Here is a 22,989-nt window from a genome sequence, read left to right as displayed (position 1 = left end):
CTTACACTGTTATATTAATCTCTGCTACACAGCAAAGTGACTCAGTTTTACACATATATACATTCTTTCTTAAATGTTCTTTTCCAATATGGTTTATTCTAGGAGACTGGGTTATAAATTGTGCATATATAATGGGTGGATCCTAGTTCAATCTGACTGATGGGAAGACAGTAAGAGATTAGGAACACACACAAAGGGCAGATTATGTGAAGATACAGGAAAAGAAGACCATCTATTAACACCAAATGCAGAGAGGAAACCAAACCCTGCTGCCACCTTGATCTTGAACTTCTAGCCCCTAGAGTTGAGAGAAACTATGTGTCTGTTGTTTAAAGGCAACTAGTCTGTTGAAGTCTGCTATGACTGTCTGAACAAACTAATATATTCATCCTTGTACCAAAAATCTTTTGCTTAAAAATAATTTTAAAAAGACATAGATCTTCTTGGAAAAGGTGTTCACTTGATGAATTTGAAATGTTTCTTTCTCAGCAGGAGCACACATGAGGGAGAAACTGATTTGTTAGAGAGAGGTTTGGGGGGGCAGGGATATGCTGTGTGAAGTGGAGCATAGCAGGCGTTCAGTGAATCCTGCATTGCCAGGGCTCCAAGAGCAGCTGGTACCATCTCCAAGAGTGACTACATTGGCAAATTTCAGAGACCCAGGTGGTCCGATTAGCTCTGCCTTGACCATTAAAATCAACAGTTAATAAAGTTCTGAAAACTTAAATGCCTCGTGAATATATTCAAGTCTGGGAGATTTTCTTCATTCTGCTGACTTCTCTTCAAATCATAAGACATGCATCCTGTGGAGGTCTCCCAGGCTAGTATGTGTAGAATATTGCATAGACATTAAGACTTGGTCCATGAACTCCAGGAAGTCAAGGTAGAGATTAGTTAACAACTGTGTTTTCTTATCTTTCCAAGGGTGTTCACAGAAGTTGGTTTGAGATGATTTTTTCCAAGAGATGCCAGGGTTCCCCACAGGCAGACATGCCTATCTGTAAGGGCTGGCTTCCAGATGACATGTAACATCCATCCATTCATTCACGGTGAGTCCGCTGAAGACACATAAACACACCCAGCTGTGGAGACACAGCTTTTCCTTTTCTTCTTTGCCATTGAGCAGTTTCTTTTTCTCTGCAGTTTCCTTAACTTTGTTTTTTTTCATGAAAGCACAGCAGGTACAACCATTTTAACTCCATTTCTGGCTGAGATCCCCTTTGGTAAACATTCCCTTAAAAGTTAAAAAGAAAACTACGCGTCTTTTTCCAACAATGAGAAAGGTGCAATCTGTTCTTTTTTGTTTTGATTAAAACATCAAAAGCTCGCGGCAAGGGCCTCTTAAATGCAAATGCCCTCTTCACCTCCTCTTAGATTTCTGAGTTCCTTGGGACTTCCCAACAATTCCTGTTTCTCTGAATCTTCTCTCTTCCCTGGCTGAGCAATTCTACCATCTAGCTCTTTGGAAATCAATGATAAATCATGTGCATGCTTTGTTCAGCCCATGCGGTCTTTGACTTTGGGGTTCTAAGCATTTATTACCCTTAGTGAGATAGACAGCATCTGATTTTGTTGACCTATAGGCATAGAGAGGACTGGGAACGTGTTAGGCATTTCATCATGACATGTGACAGATATAAACATTCTGTGTACATATTTTAGCAAGAACAACATATTTCTAGTTACATTGGAATTCCCCAACTCAAAGCAAAGATACAGAGTCAGTTTGACAAGCTACTCTTCTTTGAATATTCTACATTCCAGAACTATTCTAATGCTATAAAGGGATGGAATTAAAAGTGCATACTTAGGAAAGAGCAGGTGTTTTACCTGGCAAAGCCAACGCCTCTGCTGACTCCATTAGCATCTCTTAGTATTCTTGTGGAAATGACATGTCCAAAAGGTTTCAGCATATTCTCAAGTTCCTGCTCATCCATAGAAATGGGGAGATTTGATATGTAAAGGTTTGTTGGGTCTTGCTCTTGTTGCTAAGGGAAAAAAAGAAACACATGTGGTAAGTTCTGAATATTGAGAAACACTGCAGAAATGGATACATTTTCCTTACATTGCCATCTAGATTCCAATCTCCAACATTCTGCTCAAGTGCTTTCAGTAAGGGCAGTGTTCCTTTTCACTGGATTCCTATGCCCCAGGATGCTTCTCATAGAAACAATGTCATCTGTGACAACTAAGCTTTCTGTCCAGCCTTCCTTAGAAAAGACTAACGAACTTTTATTGAGGTTGAACAAAGGTAAACACGTATGTTCTATGACCATTAACTGGTGGTTCTATAACCACTCTAATTGCCTTCACCACTAGTTACTAATGTTGCATTTAGAGAGTGTTCATAGTCATGTGTGGGTGCGCGTGCTAAGTAACCTCAGTCGTGTCCAACTCTTGTGACGCTACAGACGATAGCCTGCCAAGCTCCTCTGCGGGACTCTCCAGGCAAGAATACTGCAGTGGGTTGCCATGCCCTCCTCCAGGGCATCTTCCCGACCCAGGGATCTAACCCACATCTCTTCCATCTCCTTCATTGGCAGGTGGGTTCTTTACCACTAGTGCTCCCTAGGAGGCCCTTCACCACACACTAGGCATTGTTTTAAACCCTTGATATACACTATTTCATTCAATATTCCCAGGATATATAATTGTTACTATGTTAAAGAGGACGAAATCCAGCCATGGCTTGTCTAAGTTACATAGCTCATAAACATCAAAGCCAGGGCTGAAACCTGGGGAGTATCCCCCAAGTTCATGAGTTTTCCTGTCTTACTATACTGCTTTCCACTGAATCAATGTGGGGAAAAGAAGTATGGTCCTAGAACGTCATTTATCATCAGCCTCAGCATCAGTTGGGAACTTGCCAGTGATGTAAATTCTCAAGACCCACTCCCGGATCAGAAACTTGAGTGTGGGCCAAATGACCTGTGTTTTGACAAGCCTTTCAGGTGATTTCTGATGATTGCTCACTGCCACAGAACACAACTAAATATTTACACGTGAATGAGATTATGAAGTAGTACTAGTGCTTAAATAAGCTTTTTTAATAGGATGGGAAATCAAACAACCTGCCAGCATTATTTCCAAGTACACGAACATTTGCTATTTCACAGAGGGAATTTATATGTTGGAACTTAGTTATATGTCTCAAAATAATGCACAGCCAAAAACCTGATGTAATTAAGTGTTAGTCGCTCAGTTGTGCCCGACTCTTTGCGACCCCATGGACTGCAGCCCACCAGGCTCCAGTGTCCATGAGACTTTCCAGGCAAGGATACTGGAGTGGGTTGCCATTTCCTTCTCCAGGGGATCTTCTCAACCCAGGGATTGAACCCGGGTCTCCTGCACTGCAGGCAGATGCTTTACCGACTGAGCTACAAGGGAATGCACAGCCAAAACCCTGATGTGATTAGTTAATATCAGAACAGATCAGATACTTAAATGAACTATTATATTTTAACTAAAACAACAAGAAACAATCACATTGGGAAAAGCAGTGCTGAAGTCTGTAGCAAATGAGATGATATAACAGTAAAAATATCTTTTGTGAAGAGATGATATCTTCTGTAGATATTTGAGGTTTTAAGTACAATGAACACGATTCCAATTACTATTACAGGTCAAGAAACAATTTTGGCATGAAACTAAACTCCTTTATGTTTAGCAGTTTCTAAATATTCATGTAGGTCATAATATTTTTATTAGGCTTTGAGATGAATTAGATCTATTATTAGGTTCTTTTTGAAACACAGTTTAGTTTTCAAGCTTTTTGATCACCAGGGAAATCTCTGCAAATAAATATGCACTCAAACAAAAACTACGACACAACTTCAGCATTTGGGAATATAGTTTAAATGGAGAAGCTGTATAGCCGTGGTCAGTTTCTCTCACTCTCTCACACACATCACTAATTAATGGCGTGATCCTAGAGAGAAAATGGAGATATTATTTTTTCCTAAGTGACATGATCCCCACCCCTTAGAGGGGGTGATTAAAAAAAAAGTGGCATTTCAGACACCTAATAGCAAGCCTATGCACACACAACTTCCATCTTTATATTATTTTACTACCCATCCTTTAATTTTAATCTTCCTATCATCTTTCCACAGCCAGGTAAGCAAATAGCATCATAGTTACTGGATAATGAGGAAATAGAAGCATGAACTTTTCACCATCTTACTTGAAGACAATTTGATAATTAGTGACAGGGTTCAAATTAAATTTAGTCAGGTTTTCTATCTTCCATCTCAGTGCCCTTTCCGCTAGTCCAGTCCACTGTTATCCACGCTGTAATCATTTGCATATCATCTTAGAAAATGTGCCAGCCATGTACTAATTTCATTTACTTAAAACTTTTCTTTACATCAAAATACCTTTGGGCTTAAGTAAACCCATTTAAAAAGATAACAGTATGTTGCTTGCATAGCTAAAAGGCCAGGATCACTTTAAATAAGTAGGTTACTGTCAAAACTGGTAACAAATTAATGTTATTAAGTTATATTAGATATTGCTTTTTCACAGAAGATTTTGACCTTGGTGGTTGATTCTCTCTTAGTTACAAAAGAGATTTGTAAGTAAGAGAGGTATTGACCACACTAGGACCAGACAGAGTCTTTTTCCTGGGAAGAATCAGAGTTGAGAAAAGAATAACTTTCTTACAGTGTGATTTTTGGAGCTTACACTTCCAGGTCAACTCAAGCCCCAGTGGGAGCTCCTGCTTTAGCCCAGAGAGCAGACCGCAACATACGGCAGTCCCAGGAATGGGTGGGAATTTGCCCAGTGTTCTGCACCCCTTTGTCCTAAATGAGGATAAACAGCCATAAGCAAACAACCCCCCTAGCCAGCATTCTGTACAATCTTTCCATTTTTCAAGTAGCATTAATATCCTGATTCATTTACTTGCACCTTTTCAAAATGGAGTGCAATAAACAGACAGAGCTTACACACAAGAGACTGCCCAGGAAGCTACTTTCTGAATCCAAATTCAAAGGGCAAGGCCAACTCCTAATCTGTATTCACAGAGACAGTACAGAATTGGAGAGGCCACTCCTTGATTTGTGTTCATAGAAAGACTAGAGTGCGGGACAGTGTTATTCATTAACTCATTCTCTCCTCTGAAATACAAGTCTTGAATATATTTGTTGACTTGACAATAGAAGTTAATTTCTATATAGAATGACCTTTAAAATAATATATACATCTATATTTTTATTTTTATTTATGCATCAGATTTATGTAAACAGACGGTTTCTTTTGAAAGGCTCTTTGTCGCTGTGAACCTGAAAGAATATGCCTTTTAAATTTGAAAAAAAAAAAAACTAAAACTAATAACTCATATGATACCTACACTCTAGAAACTTTTACCAATCTGTTTTTAACTTTTCATGATCATTTAGCTCCAGAATGGAGCTGAAGGGGCACCTCATCCAATAGGATCATTTAACAGATGGGGGGAAAGATAGAGACTGGAGTAGTGCTTATGATTTACTCAAGGCCACCCAGCTAAGTAGCAACAGGCTGGAAATAGAACCCATGTCCCTTCATGCCTGGTCTAATGTTCTTCCCAATGCTTTATACTGTCTTTCCTCGTAAATTCCAGAGAATAGCAGACAGAAGTTTGTAGTTCAGAGAAATATTAGTACAGAAAAGAATATCTCTGCATATGTTATTTCATTCACAGTTGCTTACTCATTACTTAGTTTAGACACAAAGTTAAGCCAAAAAAAGGGGGTTCCTGGCCTTAGTTGGCATCTCACGTACCATCACTGAATGACCCCTCTACAGCATATAATCTGTAAGTATATGACTATAATTCGTACATATATTACACGTAATGGACTGTGTCAGCATAAGTAACTCCTCCATTGGGTCTGTCCGTATCTTTTCATCTGTATAGAGACTTCTTGATTTATTATTGAGCTTCATCAAAAGATCGTGAAAAAGTTAGAATGGTACCTGCCCCATTGTTAATGGGAGCAGAGACGTTGCTGTTTTATGTAAGAATATGTAAACATTCATTTCATGGCTTCACTTGCCATGGATTTTTGGTGTTAGATTTATTGGTGTTCATTCACTTTTTTAATGTAGTTTGGAACAACTTCAGAACATTTTGAGGAAGCTTAGCAAATGAAGACAAATAGAGGTCAACATTATCGCTCACATCATGACCAAATATTGTGTCTGGGTCTGTGTTTGTTGGATGCATAACATAACTATTATATATACATGCTTCTAGAAAAGGTAACAACTTTTGAACAAGATTTCAACACTCAATCCGATAACACTCATGCTTGATGAAATTCTATTTAAATATTCAGGAAGTAGTTATTGGCATTAGAGATTTTAGAGCAAAGTTTCTCAAGCCACCTGTGGTGGGAACCATTTTAATTTCCAATCTGTCACAAACTGGTATTTGTAAAATATTTATATTTGCCAAAGCTAATAGAACAAAATTAAAAGACACAAAATGCAAGTTGTAATTTTTATTGCCATATTCAATAGATCGAAATTATATTTGGATTAAATGTCATGCTAATGTGAAATTGTTATAAAAAGTTTTAAATGCTTACTCTCTATTTCTGTATGTATTTATTTTGAACAAGTACTATTTGGTAGATCAAATTATAACACTGATTTAGGGGGAAATATTTCTATTTTTTCCATGATAATATATTACACTAAGTTACCAGTCTTTGCCTACTTTATGTACTATCAAACTTTTCTTTTTAGAAAAGCACAACATTATGTGCAATCAATTAATAGTCACTTTTAACTGTTAAGTGGACAAAATTGTCTCAGGATGAATTGCTCTGAGCAGTGGTGACAAAATACCCTGAAGATGTTTGAAACAACTCTAAAGCAAACATATGATTTTGAAAGCTGTGGTACATATACACAATGGAGTATTACTCAGCCGTTAAAAAGAATTCATTTGAATCAGTTCTGATGAGATGGGTGAAACTGGAGCCAATTATACAGAGTGAAGTAAGCCAGAAAGAAAAACACCAATACAGTATACTAACACATATATATGGAATTTAGGAAGTTGGCAATGACGACCCTGTATGCAAGACAGGAAAAAAGACACAGATGTGTATACCAGACTTTTGGACTCAGAGGGAGAGGGAGAGGGTGGGATGATTTGGGAGAATGGGAATTATAACATGTATACTGTCATGTAAGAATTGAATCGCCAGTCCATGTCTGACGTAGGGTGCAGCTTGCTTGGGGCTGGTGCATGGGGATGACCCAGAGAGATGTTGTGGGGAGGGAGGTGGGAGGGGGGTTCATGTTTGGGAACGCATGTAAGAATTAAAGATTTTAAAATTTAAAAAAAAAAAAAAAAGTATGTTGATAAAATTTGAACAAATACTTAAGAATGATGAGGCTTATACATAGAATGGTATCAGTGTAATTCATATATAATTTTGTTTCTCTAACCTAAATTGAAAGAAAGATTATATCAGCGCTTGTTTTCTTAATTATTCTTTCATCAAATTTCATTTCTGCTAAAATATACCAGTTTATAGTTATGTCAATTAATGCCATTCTAATAATAACTTTATAAGGGAAAAGAATCTGAAAAGGAATATATATATTATATATATTTAAACTGAATTACTTTGTTGTACATCTGAAACTAATACAACATTGTAAATTAACTATACTTCAATTAAATGTAAAAGAAAAAATATAAAAGTAAACAAAAATTTAAAAAGGAAAAAAAAAATATTTTTAAAACACATTGAAGGGGATGGTCATATAGACTACAGATAATAATATTATTCCTTACTGGAGCAGAGTTGTACAGTATTTAAGGTGTTTAGGGGCATTTATTTTATTTTATATGGCCCTTTCTAACACTCCTAGGCAGTAGATAGGCAAGAGTTATTATCATTACTCTACAAATGAGAAAATTGATTCTGATATTTTAAGAAGGGTACCAAACACACATGGTGAGTAAGTGAATAAATTACATCATAAGTGATATTTTTTATCTTGATCAAGATCAAGATAGTACCCTTTGTACTACAGTATGCCAATTCTCGGGATTGCCAACAAATATTGCTATTCAATGGATCTCTCTAGTAGAATGAAAAATCAACGTGGAAACAAAGGTGCAATTGCTTTTCTGTAAAATTTATTTAATTGGAGGATAATTAAAATATTGTGATGGTATCACTTTTTAATGAAAGAGCTTATTTTAAATGCTATAGCAATTTAAAAATTAATAATAATAAAAAGTGTTTTCCCTTTCCCAAAAAGCAAAAACATGGAGTCAGAGCCTCTTGAATTAATAAGCTGCCCTTAAAGGCAGCAGAGATTTTAGAATTAGTGTAACACTAACTTTGTACACAAATGTTCTTACCCTTCTAGTAACATCATCAGCCTGTTTGATGCATAGCTCTAGGAGTTCCAGCTCATTTCGGCAAGATCTGGAAGAAACCAGCCATTCTGGACATACTCCTCTGATGATTAATTTCATTTGCTACCTGGACCGAGCCACAGGCTGCTCAGAAAATTGGTCAGGCATTGTTCTAAATCTAGCTGAGAGAGTGCTTTCTGAATGACGTTAACATTTAAACTAATTTGTTTACTGAATAAAATAGATCACCCTCTCTAATGTGAGTGGGCCTTATCTAATCACTGAAGAGCTGAACAAGGCTGATCCTCCCTCAAGTTTAGTTTGACCACCTTCAAGCGGGGACACAATTTCTTTCCGGCCTTTGAACTCAAAACTGAAACACTGGCTATTACTGGGTCTCCAGCACAGCTTGCTGACCTCAGATCTTGAGATTGTCAGCCTCCATAATCAGGCAGATTTCATGAAACAGAATTCTCTCTCTCTCTCACACACACACACACACACACAAACACACACACATGTACCTTACTGTTTCTCTATAAAGACTCTTAACTAATACAAAGTGTTAATTTTGTCAAATCTGTTTTGCCATAAAAATATGAGAGCAGTCTTAGCTCTGACCTTCACATAGGACCTTTTTGTTCCCTAGCCACAAAAACATGGTCTTGGACCAGGTATAAAGAGAGCCAGAGTCTCCCCCTTTCTCTAGAAGCATCTATTGCATTAGAGACCATTAAAGGGAAAACTAAAGAAAGACTACTAAGAAGAAGTAGGCTTTCACCCCTAAATAGTGCCCAATAAAGATATCCTCTGTCTTATCTGCTAAGCAATGAAGGCGGCTGCCCTCTAGTTTCAACTGTCTTCTGCCTCTCCTAAGAGTGAGAAGGCGATTTCTCTTCCCCGGCTCTCACATACTGATGGAGGCAGAGCAGAGGCATCCAGCAGTGTTTCCTCCTGAGGCACCAATAAGAACAATTTCCATAAAATAAGAATCAATAAGAACAATTTCCCTAAGGAACACATGTTGCAAAGAAGGATTTCATCATTTCAGATTCCATGTCTAAGCACAGCATTGGCAATTGGAGTTCTTATCCCCAAGTTCAACTGGGGACACGGGTTAGTTCTGGACAACACACTCAGCAGAGAATGAGAAATCGTGTCCAAGGCTCAGGACAACCTGAACACTGGGTCACATGCTGCTCTTTAAGGCAGGGCCCTGGGATGAGGTAAGCAGCAAAGGGCTAAGTGAGTGCCCTGTGTCTCAGTGACTGCGTCGGAGTTACCTGTGTGTAGTCCTGGGCCAGGCGGGGTCCTGGCTCTGCTCGACTTCTCCCTTCACAGGACCTCCTGAACTCAGCCCAGTATCACCTGATGGGATGGTTTCTCCTGTGAGAAAACGCTACATTAACATTCTACAATATTGAGCTCTCTCTATAGTTTTATTGTAACGTACTGTTATGTCACAAATATGGATGGTTTTGTACTCAGACTCCTGAAGGTCAAGAATGAGAGCAGGAAACAAAACTATAGAGAAACAGACTCAATATTGCAAAGAAATTACACCCCCTTCCCTCAGTCTCATTCACCTCTCTGATGGGGCTTTCGATGCCATGAGTTTTAGAACAGAATGTCATCACCTGATTCGTGGACAATAACTATGGTTCTTCTTCAAGCAACTGAAATTCTGGAAAGGGCGTGAATATGGCCATACATTTGCTACAGCACCCTATTCATTTCTTCTGGAATGATCATTACAACACACACACACATACAGAATGCATGCAAACCATCTCTGTGTCTTCTGCCCAGAACAGCTGAGCCTTGCTGAGGCTCACAGGCGTGTTGGGGGGCACACACAAATGTGTCGCCGAGTGAGGCGTAAAGGAGTTAAGGATAAAGAATTCCACTCAAGGGCCACCATTCCCACTGGGCTCAGTGTCAGTGACACCTCAGTGCCTACCACACATGGTGATTACTGGAACTGTGCGACAAGACTCAGGTGGTAATCACGGGGTCCCTTGAAAGTAGTGCATGCTAATAAAGTATAGGGTACTCTGCTAAATCTGAATTTCTGTGTGAAACAACACAAAATTTTTTAATGTAAGTATAATAGCAAAGAACAAATCTGACTCAATGTTGGGTCCATTTCTTTTTACTTTAACTTTTTTATTCTATTGTTTTTGCTGCAAGTAAGGGATATTGCCAATAGCTTGAAATATATGGGATTGCCCATTCTCTGACCCTTAAGGGTATAACACTTTTTCATTTGCATAGAGATAAAGAATCGCAGAACAGTGAATAACATTTGTTTGTTGGAGGTTTACAAGAACATCATGACCAGGTTTACCAGAACAGCTGCAAGAGCAAAGGATTCTGGCACCAAGAAGTTTGCAACAACCAACCACACCCCCTCCCCTCTTAGTATAAAACAAGCCCGAGTTCTAACTTGGGTAAGATGGTTCTTTGGGACACAAGTCCACCATCTTCGCAGTCTGCTAGTTTTCCAATAAAGTCATGATTCCTTGACCCACCAACTCATCTCTTGATTTATTGGCCTGTCATACTGCGAGCAGTATGGGATTGGACTTGGTACCATAAGTACGTCCCAAATATTGCAGAGGACATAGTCATACTACAATAGTAATTGCTACAAGGGATTAATATTATTGTCAAGTCATATAAATTATTTGTTTTTATATACGATTCATATTGGGTTTCCCATGTGGCTCAACGGTAAAGAATCCACCCGCCAGTGCAGGAGACTCAGGAGATGTAAGTTTGATCCTTGGGTCAGGAAGATCCCCTGGAAGAGGAAATGGCGACTGACTCCAGTGTTCTTCCCTGGGAAACCCCATGGACAGAGGAGCCTGGTGGGCTACAGTCCAGGGGGTCACAAAGAGACGGACACACCTGAGCACAGCACACACACGCGATTTATATTATTTTTAAGCTTACTTTGCGCCACATACCAGGCTTTAAAGTTATTTAAATTCATTCTGGTTCTCTTCCTTAAAACAACCCCTGTCTGTCTGTCTGGTTAATGTCCTTATTTTATGTCACAAAGCTGAGGTTAAAAGAAGATATTCAATTGTTTAAGGTCACACAGCTGTTAAATCCAATGATAATTCAAATCCCAATCTATCTGACTCAGAGACCTGAGATTGCAACAAAAGCAATGTGTTTAAAGGCTGGTTCATAACTTCTAAGGGATCAAGGTGAAGGAGCCAGCACTGGGTAGATTCGTACAGGTGTTCAGTGGAAGCACAATTGACCATTCTATGGATGGAAATCCCTTCATCCGCTGAGTTTGAGAAAGACTCAAAGTTAAGATCTGTTTTCAAGGCTAGCAGAACAAAAATTTCTCAAGTTCCTAAGGAAAACACCCCTGACTAGTTTTCTTCTAACCTCTACTACATGAGGATACATTGTAAACTCTATGCTTTATATAGAGGAAGTGAAAAAATGACAGCTTGGTATGTGAAATGTTGCTGTTACATTGTTGTTTTGCTCGAATCTACTTTTATTCCAAAATTGTCCAATGTCGATTTCACAGGAAGCTGGTTTTGTAAAGCCATGCACATTTCACATGGGATAGAGAAAGAAGGTGCTTTCAGTTCGACACCAGTACCTTCTTTAAGAAAACAAATTCAGCTGGACATGTAAGTACTGTCAGGCTAAGTGAGGGATGGCATATCCTAGGTTTATTTAGTCCCAATCTCTCTGAAGACAGCCTGAGAAGACTGTAGAACTTCTGGCGGCCTGTGATCCTTAACATTACCGTGGAGAAAATTTGTGTGTGTGTGTGCCCATGAAAACTGATGTATCACTATCAATGCAGGGAGAAGGAAGTCACCTGGATGCTACCGTCTTGTTTCATTTCTTGTATTTCTGGTATTAAAATCATGAGCTTGGTAGAAAAACAGCAAGCAAGATGTACACAGAGGGTTGCAGGTGTTCAAAGGACATAAGCCATTTTACTTTTGAAAACTATTAACTTCCATCCCAATGCCAGCTTTTTTTGGCACATAAATTAACTGTAATTTTCTTGAAATATATCAGTGGGAAAGTGATCAGTCTTATTCTTACTGTGACTCATCACTGAGTTAAAAGGATGCCACCAAGACTTCCTGGAAGGTGGATGAAAAAAGCACACATAAATCTGTTTCTCCCCAGTTCTACGGAATCCTGGGCTCCGGGCCAGCGCACCTGAAGAACGGGGGGTGCTCAGGGACACACTGCTGATGCCAGCCAAAGCCTCTTATGGATTTACATATCGTGACTCAAGGCACTTTACTAAACAGACCATCCTCTTATAGCTTACACTGTTCCTGTTGACTGTTCAGCTTCCGAGGTGGCTCAGTGGTAAAGAGCCTGCCTGCCCATGTGGGAGATATAAGAGACTTGGGCTTAATCCCTGGATCAGGAAGATCCCTCGAGAAGGATTCTGAAGCCCCACGGACAGAGGAGACTGGTGGGCTACAGTCCTTGGGGTCACAAAGAGTTGGATACAACTGAGCGTGCACATGTGTATGCACACGCGTGCACACACACACACATTGACTGTTCATTCACTCACTCATCATACATTTGTCTACTCTGTATCAGTCACTGAGCTAAATCCTGACAACAGAGACATGATGGGCATGTGTCTTGCCTGCCATAGAGAGCTCAGACTTACAGACAGTGTGCAACAAAATCGCAGTAAGAAAAGCTATTTCCTGTTAGTGGACACATGAGTGCAACCAAGGGTGGAGACATCTGCCTCCTATACTCTTACTCTCCATAACATGAAATTCTGTTTTCCTCAATATGGTGACTAGACAGTCTAAATTATTTCTAAATGGTGTCTCAGCTACATTATGAACATAAAGTTAATTCCTGAAATATATAACCCTCTAGGAGATATTAACCACTAAGACAACCAAAATTTTCAACGTGGGTTTAATATTTATATATTTCAATTTTAACAAAAAATTTTATGTATAAATCTTTAGAAAATGTTAATTAGGAATAACCCGTAAACAGATAGTGACACAGTGATTCTGGCATTACAGAGTTTTATGACAGTAACTAGTTATCATTTCTCAGCAAATTTCCTGAACTGTAAAATAGAAATAATAACTAATAACTTCAGAGACTTATCATGAGAATTCAATGACACAATACACTAAAAATTTAGGGGAGTTCCAGACATACAGTAGAAACTCCGTAACTCATTATTCTCTCTATAATTATGAGTAATTATAGAAATAAAAGCATTTAGGACATTGTAGAAGGAGAGTTATGAACTAAATGTAAGTCATGTTCATAAAACAGCAATTATTGCTATTTAGAATCTGTCCCATTGCATTTCTCATGGGTGCAAACTTACCAGACCTTATATTAAATTACATAGAGGTGGACATATTAAACTGATGATGAGATTCTTAAAATGTAGCCACTGGATCAGCAGGAGAATCTAGAAATGTATCACAGGGGGAAACAGAACACTGTACTTATCATTTATGAGCTAAAAAGATTAATGATTTATTACTAGGCTCATTAATCAAAACTGTGTGGCTTTTTTTTATAAGGAGCAATTCCACTGTTCAAGTCAATTAGCCCACCAAAGCTATTACACCAAAGAAGCTGCAATGCTATTCAGACTTCCCCAGGAGTATTTGGAGTATAAAATAAATGCTATTATTCAGAAGATACCGAATTGCTAAGCTTCTTAAATTCATACAATTGGGAACCTGCCGTACATTAACATGCTGAAACTCATTAAGAGTCTTTTTTTCCCGAGCTTTAGAGTCATTGGCATTCTTAGCACAGTAAGAACAATAACATGCTCCAGGCCTCCAAGGAGAGAATGCCTTGTGCTCCTCCAGCTCCACTTCAGGGCATCACTGGGGCAGCAGGGGTGCCCGTCCTTTGAGAGGGTGGCAGCTTCTGCTGGATGACCCTAAATCCTAGACAGGACTGCAGAGCTGGATCATACTGTGTGCGGGAGAGGAGAGGAAAAGGAGTAGCAGGTTTATAACATCATTTATCTTTCCCTTGTTAGAGCTCTATTTACAACATTCCAGAATAAATATGCGAAATGTGAGAAAGGATTTAACCCGTCAATTAGAATCTATGAGGCTCTTTTCTTCTAACTGAAGGATAGTTGATTTACAATGTTGTGTTTCAGGTGTAGAGCAAAGTGATTCAGATATGTATAACATATACATAGAGATGTGTATATGTATATGTATATGTATATATGTGGTATACGTCTGTGTGTGTGTATAAAAGCTATACAGTGGACTTGCCTGATAGCTCAGCTGATAAAGAATCCACCTGCAATGCAGGAGACCCCAGTTTGATTACTGGGCCAGGAAGTTACCCTGGAGAAGGGACAGGCTACCCACTCTAGTATTCCTGGGCTTCCCTGGTGGCTCAGATGGTAAAGAATCCACCTGCAGTGTGGGAGACCTGGGTTCAATCCTTGGGTTAGGAAGATCTCCTGGAGAGGGGAATGGCTACACACTTCAGTATTGTGGCCTGGAGAATTCCATGGACTGTATAGTCTATGGGGTCACAAAGAGTCGAACACGACTGAGCAACTTTCACTTCATACAGTAGGCCCTTGTTGGTTATCTAGTTTTATATGATAGTGGGTATCTGTTAATTGCAAACTCTCACTTTATCCCTCCTTCCCTTTCTCTTTGATAAGCATAAATTTGTTTTCTGTATCTGTGGGCCTAATTGTGTTTTGTACATAAGTTCATTTGAGTCATTTTACTTTAGATTCCACATATAAGCATGATCATATGATATCTGTCTTTGTCTAACTGGCTTACTTCACTAGGTATGGCCATCTCTATGTTCGTCCAGGTTGCTGCAAATGGTATTACGTCATTCCTTTTATAGCTGAGTAATATTCATCGTATCTATGCACCACATCCTCTTTATCCGTTGTCTCTTGAGGCACACTTAGGGTGCTTCCATGAGGCTTTTATTATGTAAGTGAATAACTAAATAAATGAGGGATCCTTAAAGTGGAATGCAAACTAATAAATATGGAAGGAAAGTTGGAATGACAGAATCAGTACTTGGTAACAAGAATAGTAATCATGGACTTTAGCATGAATCTTCAGAATATGCCAAAACAAGTGAGTAAAATTTGATGAGAACTAGGAACCGCACATAATCCCAAAGAATTTCTCTCCAAACCTCAAAGAATTTCTCTCCAAACCTCAAAGAATTTCCCCTGAAAGATTAGTAATCACAAGGCTAACTTATCCATGGTGATACCTTTCAGACAATATCTTACGATCAGTTCTCTCACCGACATGGAGTGGGTGGACACCATGTGCCCTCCCCGTCCCATGTGATACATCAGAAGGAGAGGACTGCTCTGTGGCCTTGTTCCAACAGTGCACACCTGAGTGGACTCACTGGAAAGTATCAGGCACACATAAGTTGAGAGACATTCAAAATACAGTAACTGGTCTGTAATCTTTAAAAAAAAATCAAGATGAAGAAAGACTGAAGAAGAACCAGAGATTCAGTTCAGTTCAGTTCAGTTGCTCAGCTGTGTCCAACTCTTTGTGACCCCATGAATCGCAGCACGCCAGGCGTCCCTGTCAATCACCAACTCCCGGAGTTCACCCAAACTCATGTGCATCGAGTCAGTGATACCATCCAGCCATCTCATCCTCTGTCATACCCTTCGCCTCCTGCCCCCAATCCCTCCCAGAATCAGGGTCTTTTCCAATGAGTCAACTCTACATGAGGTGGCCAAAGTATTGGAGTTTCAGCCTCAGCATCAGTCTTTCCAGTGAACAGCCAGGACTGATCTCCATTAGAATGGACTGGTTGGATCTCCTTGCAGTCCAAGGGACTATCCCCATGGAAAAGAAATGCAAAAAAGCAAAATGGCTGTCTGGGGAGGCCTTACAAATAGCTGTGAAAAGAAGAGAAGTGAAAAGCAAAGGAGAACAGGAAAGATATTCCCATTTGAATGCAGAGTTCCAAAGAATAGCAAGGAGAGATAAGAAAGCCTTCCTCAGCGATCAATGCAAAGAAATAGAGGAAAACAACAGAATGGGAAAGACTAGAGATCTCTTCAAGAAAATTAGAGATACCAAGAGAACATTTCATGCAAAGATGGGCACAATAAAGGACAGAAATAGTATGGACCTAAGAGAAGCAGAATATATTAAGAAGAGGTGGCAAGGGTACACAGAAGAACTGTACCAAAAAAGATCTTCACGACCCAGATAACCACGATGGTGTGATCACTCACCTAGAGCCAGACATCCTGGAATGTGAAGTCAAGTGGGCCTTGGAAAGCATCATAATGAACAAAGCTAGTGGAAGTGATGGAATTCCAGTGGAGCTATTTCAAATTCTGAAAGATGATGCTGTGAAAGTGCTGCACTCAATATGGCACCAAATTTGGAAAACTCAGCAGTGGCCACAGGACTGAAAAAGGTAAGTTTTCCTTCCAATCCCAAAGAAAGGCACTGCCAAAGAATGCTCAAACAGCTGCACAACTGCACTCATGACACACACTAGTAAAGTAATGCTCAAAATTCTCCAAGCCAGGCTTCAGCAATACATGAACCGTGAACTTCCAGATGTTCAAGCTGGTTTTAGAAAAGGCAGAGTGGTCCTGGGAAAAGTGGTCAACCACTTGTAAAAGAATGAACCTAGAACACTTTCTAACACCATACACAAAAATAAACTCAAAATGGATTAAAGATATAAACATAAGACCAGAAACTATAAAATTTCTAGAAGGGAACATAGGCAAAACACTCTCCAACATAGATCAGAGCAGGATCCTCTATGACCCACCTCCCTGAATACTGGAAATAAAAGTAAAAATAAACAAATGGGACCTAATTAAAATTAAAAGCTTCTACACAACCAAGGAAACTATAAGCAAGGTGAAAAGACAGCCTTTGGAATGGGAGAAAATAATAACAAATGAAGCAACTGACAAACAACTAATCTCAAAAATATACAAGCAACTCCTGCAGCTCAATTCCAGAAAAATAAACGACCCAATCAAAAAATGGGCCAAAGAACTAAATAGACATTTCTCCAAAGAAGACATACGGATGGCTAACAAACACATGAGAAGATGCTCAACATCACTCATTATTAGAGAAATGCAAATCAAAACCACAATGAGGTACCATTTCACACCAGTCAGAATGGCTGCAATCCGAAAGTCTAGAAGCAATAAATGCTGGAGAGGGTGTGGAGAAAAGGGAACCCTCTTACACTGTTGGTGGGAATGCAAACTAGTACAGAAACTATGGAGAAGAGTGTGGAGATTCCTTAAAAAATTGCAAATAGAGCTGCCTTATGACCCAGCAATCCCACTGGGCATACACACAGAGGAAACCAGAATTGAAAGAGACACGTGTACCCCAGTGTTCATCACAGCACTGTTTATAACAGCCAGGACATGGAAACAACCTAGATGTCCATCAGCAGACGAATGGATAAGAAAGCTGTGGTACATATACACAATGGAGTATTACTCTTCCATTAAAGAGAATACGTTTGGATCAGTTCTAATGAGGTGGATGAAACTGGAGCCTATTATACAGAGTGAAGTAAGCCAGAAAGAAAACACCTATACAGTACACTAATGCATATATATGGAATTTAGAAAGATGGGAACAATAACCCTGTATGCAAGACAGTGAAAGAGACACAGATGCAATGAACAGTCTTTTGGACTCTGTGACAGTCGGGAGGGTGGGATGATTTGGGAGAATGGCATTGAAACATGTATACTATCATATAAGAAACAAATCACCATTCTAGATTCGATGCAGGATACAGGATGCTTAGGGCTGGTGCACTGGGATGACCCAGAGGGATGGTATGGGGACGGAGGGGGGAGGGGGGGTTCAGGATTGGGAACACATGTACACCCGTGGTAGATTCATGTTGATGTATGGCAAAACCAATACAATAATGTAAAGTAAAAAAAAATAATAATAATAAAATACAATATGAAAAACAAAAAAGAAAAGGCAAAGTAACCAGAGATCAAATTGCCAATATCCGCTGGATCATGGAAAAAGCAAGAGAGTTCATGAAAAACAGAGATTAAAGGACACTGAAAAGATGTGATGGGTCCACGTAAGGACTCACACTGGACTGAATCCTGGCTCCTGGTCTGATAAAATGCTTGCTAATTATAAAGGAGTTTATTGAGACTTTATAGACATTTTTAGCATATCAGTGTTAATTTTCTGATTTTGCTCATTTTACTGGGTATGAATGTTCTTGTTATTACGAGGTATACGGAAGCATTTATGGACAATAGGGCACCAGGTCTGTAACTCAGTGTCAAATATCTTAGAATGATAATACTGCTATATATAGAGAAAATGATAGAGAGAGAGAGAGAAAATGATAAAGCAGAAGTGGGAAACGCTGAATATGTGAAAAATCTAGGTGGAGAGTGTTATGCAATTCGTGTAACTTTTTGGTAACTTAAAAATTATTTGAAAATAAAAGTTAAGACAACTGTAGAAGTAAAATAAATGAGCTATTAGTCTACATATATAAAATCTGAAATTAGAAATATTCGTAAGAACGTCACCTTACTAAAGAATCAGAAGGCAGGATACATTCTTTGTCTTACATTCAAACTGCACTCTCTCAAGATAAAAAGAACAGAAAACATGCAGTTCAGCATTTGTTCCCCTTACTACCATGTGATTCTTATAATTAATAAACCATGGACACCACCTATCTTTTGGAATTACATGTATACTCCTAGCTCCTGCTAGCCAAGGAAAGGATTTGGTAAAATGTCTGCCTAGGAGACTGAACAGAGAGAATGAAGGTGGAGGTTCAAACGGAATCCCTGGTCTCTGGAAACAGTAGAGCATAAAGAGGAGCCAGATAAATTCTCTTTAAGGGCGGACGTAATTCTTTCCCCACACCACCATCTCTCCATGACCCTGGCAGATTTTCATCCCATTGTGTGGCCCGCACATACACCGTCAGGACCCTTCCCTCAGTGGCAGACACAAAGCTGATGCAGTTGACAATCTGTAGCCCAAGACACAACAGGGTAAGAGGCAATGGTTGCTATAGTTATGCACAGGTCACTGATTTTGAAATGAGGCAATGTTGCCCATTAGGAGACACCTGGCAATATATGGAAACATTTTTACTTGCCATAATGGGCAGAAAGGAGGCTGCTATTGGTATCCAGTAACATATAAGAAAGCCCTCCACAACAAAGAATGTTCTGTGCATGACAGTATCTATTATGCCAAACTTGAGACACCCTGGTACAAACTCCTTTAAAGTGGGGGAAAATATATATATGCAGGGCATAAATATACTGTTATTACATATCTATCACTATGTATCATATCTTATATAAATATACATACGACTCCTAGTGTTGATTTAGTTACTTTTATTAAGAACTTAAACTTATGTTTAAATATTTAATCAACTATGTATGTCTAGATTATCTGTTTATAGCTCCAATACAAATAATAAACCAAGAGCATTATAAAACTACATAAAAGTGGGACTTTGTTGGTGGTCCAGTGGCTGAGACTTCACATTCCCAATGCAGGGGGTCTGAGTTCCCAGGTCAGGGAACTAGATCCCACATGCTGCAACAGCATACAGGCTGCAACCAGAGAAGCCGCGCACTGCAACGAAGACCCAGCACAGACGGAAGAAATGCACTTAAAGAGTGAAATGGCGTAAAAGCAAAGTTTCATGACCACTACAATTTAATTAAAACATTAATGTGATATCACGGAGGATGTCACTTTGCCAAATCTAAATTGCCACCTGCTGTGTGGGCATGTTACTGCCCGCAGCAGGTGTTTTCAAGTTCATGGGCTATGTTATCTTTGCCATGTCACAGCATGCTTTCCCACCACTTTTCTCTACTTAAATTGCTCTGAAACCTTCATCTGAGCATGGTTTGCCAGGCTAGCAGTTTTCATTTGGCCTAAAAGCATCATTTACTTGTTACGTCTGCCTCGTTTTCTCCTCATTAGCCCCAGACAGTGACAGTACGTCTCCTTGGCACCATGCAATTATAGACACAAGCACACGCACGGGCAGTGGCATCAGCGGGTCAACCAGATGACCTCAAATACGCTTTCATAATCATTTCAAAGACTGTCATAGAAAGGAAAATCCCAGATTTAGAAATTCTCAGAGGAAATTCATGAAGGCTTAAAATATTTCCACAAACTCCAGTGAGAAAGATGCTATATAATGAAATGTTAGTAGGGATTCCCAAGGCTGATTTGGTTTCAAATGCATAAAGAGGTACGCATTATATTACACACACACACACACACACACACACACACACTCTAATTATGGACTAGTGAGTTCACTTGCTTGAATGTCTCCTTACCATTTAAAAGAAGGACACTTCTCTCATAGGTTTATTACGAGGATTAAATGAGACTTCACAGAGGTTAACATCTGTATCTTTTTCTCATGTAAGCTGCTACACACATTCACTGAATGCCGGCTTCTATTTCCTTCTTAAGTAAATGAGAAACAAAATTGTTATACGCTTAAACAAGACAAAATTAAGCTTAACTTGAGGGAACAGGTAGCTGGAACAATTTCAGAGACTTACATTAAGGAGCACACTAAATCAAAATATATCTATTTATAGGTAATGGCATTTCACTTATTATTAATGGCTCTTTTGTGAAAACTGTCTGCTTTAGCAGAGAGGAAATCAGAAATCAAAGAAGATAGGTAGGAAGGGCAGCAAGGACAGGAATCATGGCTTCCTCTGACTTTTCTTTTTCCTTTCTACCACTGTTTCCTTATGAACCTTTAACACAATGGCAGATTAGAGCTTACAATAAAATAGGATAAGATTTACATAGAGAAAGGATTGGTGCATATCAGATGAACTGAAAAAATTACACAATTCATAGAATTCAAAACATTTTCCAGGCAGGCAGAAAGGCCAAGTTCCTCAGCAGGAAAGCACTTCCTGTGCCCAAGGAGAGGGGCCAGTATGCCTGGGGCACAGTGAGCTGGAAAGGTAGGCAGGACCCAGACCAGGCAGGGCACTGAGAACACGCTGAAGCTACATAATGGGACCAACGATTTTCTTCTTTTTTAAAAAAATATTTTATACTGGAGTACAGTTGATTTACAGTCTTTTGCTAAGTTTCTGCTGTATAGCAAAGTGAATCAGCTATTCATAAACATATATCCACTAGGATTTCCTTCCCATCTAGGTCACCAGGGAGCGCTGAGTAGACTCCCCTGTGCTGTGCAGCAGGTTCTCATCATCTCTGAACATTCTTTGGAAGGACTGATGCTGAAGTTGAAGCTCCAATCCTTTGGCCACCTGATGTGAAGAACTGACTCATTGGAAAAGATCCAGATGCAGGGAAAGATTGAGGGCAGGAGGAGAAGGGGACAACAGAGGATGAGATGGCTGGATGGCATCATCAATTCGATGGACATGAGTTTGGGTGAACTCTGGGAGTTGGTGATGGACAGGGAAGCCTGGCGTGCTGCAGTCCATGGGGTTGCAAAGAGTCAGACACGACTGAGCGACTGAACTGAACTGATAATGAAGAGATCTGGACAGGTTACCATCAACTGGCCCTGCCACGACATTGCGTCTCTGTGTCTCCTTCATTCTGAAGCCTGCACTGAAATCACTGAGTCTCATGCCTCTTGTTCATGAGATGAGAGGCCTCTAAGAGTCCAAGCCTCATGTTCCTCTGCATGTAGTAGGTCAACAGACCTGTTCCTGTATTCACTGACAAATAGTGATCATGGTACAGAATGTCCAAGGATTTTTAAACATCAGCAATTTAGTAGTTCTGATTCAAAAGCTACCAATCCATGAAGAGACCCCCAAAACTGGAGCTCTTGATTTTGTCATCATTTCCATGATAGTACTTGACAATTTATACTTTAACAATACTTGGTATAAAGAGAAGGGAAAAGGGGAAATGTGATCATTATAGAAATGAACACCTAACACAATGTAGAGCTGAGCAAACTATCCTCAACTGGAAGTGAAGAGAAAGAGTGTGGCAAAAGCTATACAAAGCCCCAATAATACCAACAGACTCGAGTCCAGGATGAGCCGCAGGTAACAGGTGCGGTGACAGCTGCCTCTCATGAGGCACCTGCAGTGTGCTAAGCCCTGCCCTGCGTTGCCTGCAACACTTCTCTCCTTCAAGCTGGATGTTTCTCTCACTACTATTTTGCAGATGAGTAAACAGTGGATAGAGGACTGATCTAAAGGCATACAGCCGCCATAGTCAAGGTTCAAATCCAAGCTGGTGACTCCAGAGCCCATGCTCTTTAAAGATACGAGACGACCACCAATGGCACAACTATTCCACCCCAAATTCCAATGTATGTGTGCATTAAAATCAGATGCACTAGCTGTAATAAACAGAATAATGTGTTATAGGTGTATACACACACACATATATAACACACACACACATATAGAGAGATCATATATACAGACTTCCCTGGTGGCCCAGGGAACTGTCCATGGGGTTGCAAGAGTTGGACACAACAACTAAACCATATATATATATACATATATATATGTATGTTATGTGCTGCACTTAGTCACTTAG

The 22,989-nt window shown here is 39.5% G+C and overlaps 1 protein-coding gene across 10 annotated transcripts in view; it reads right to left on the bottom strand.

The window, feature by feature from the left end:
• The window catches only part of RBMS3 (RNA binding motif single stranded interacting protein 3), an 819,111-nt gene that overhangs the window by 301,213 nt on the left and 494,909 nt on the right, over nt 1-22,989 (bottom strand). For all 10 annotated transcript variants that reach the window (XM_005695513.3, XM_005695514.3, XM_018067046.1 and 7 more), the window contains one exon: nt 1,831-1,988. In XM_005695513.3, coding sequence (XP_005695570.1) covers nt 1,831-1,988 — 158 coding nt within the window. The remainder of the gene's footprint in view (nt 1-1,830; nt 1,989-22,989) is intronic.

The sequence above is a fragment of the Capra hircus genome, chromosome 22, assembly GCF_001704415.2.
Source record: "Capra hircus breed San Clemente chromosome 22, ASM170441v1, whole genome shotgun sequence".
Lineage (NCBI taxonomy): Eukaryota > Metazoa > Chordata > Mammalia > Artiodactyla > Bovidae > Capra > Capra hircus.
Note: the sequence above shows the minus strand (reverse complement) of the source record. Positions and strands in the feature narration are given on the sequence as shown.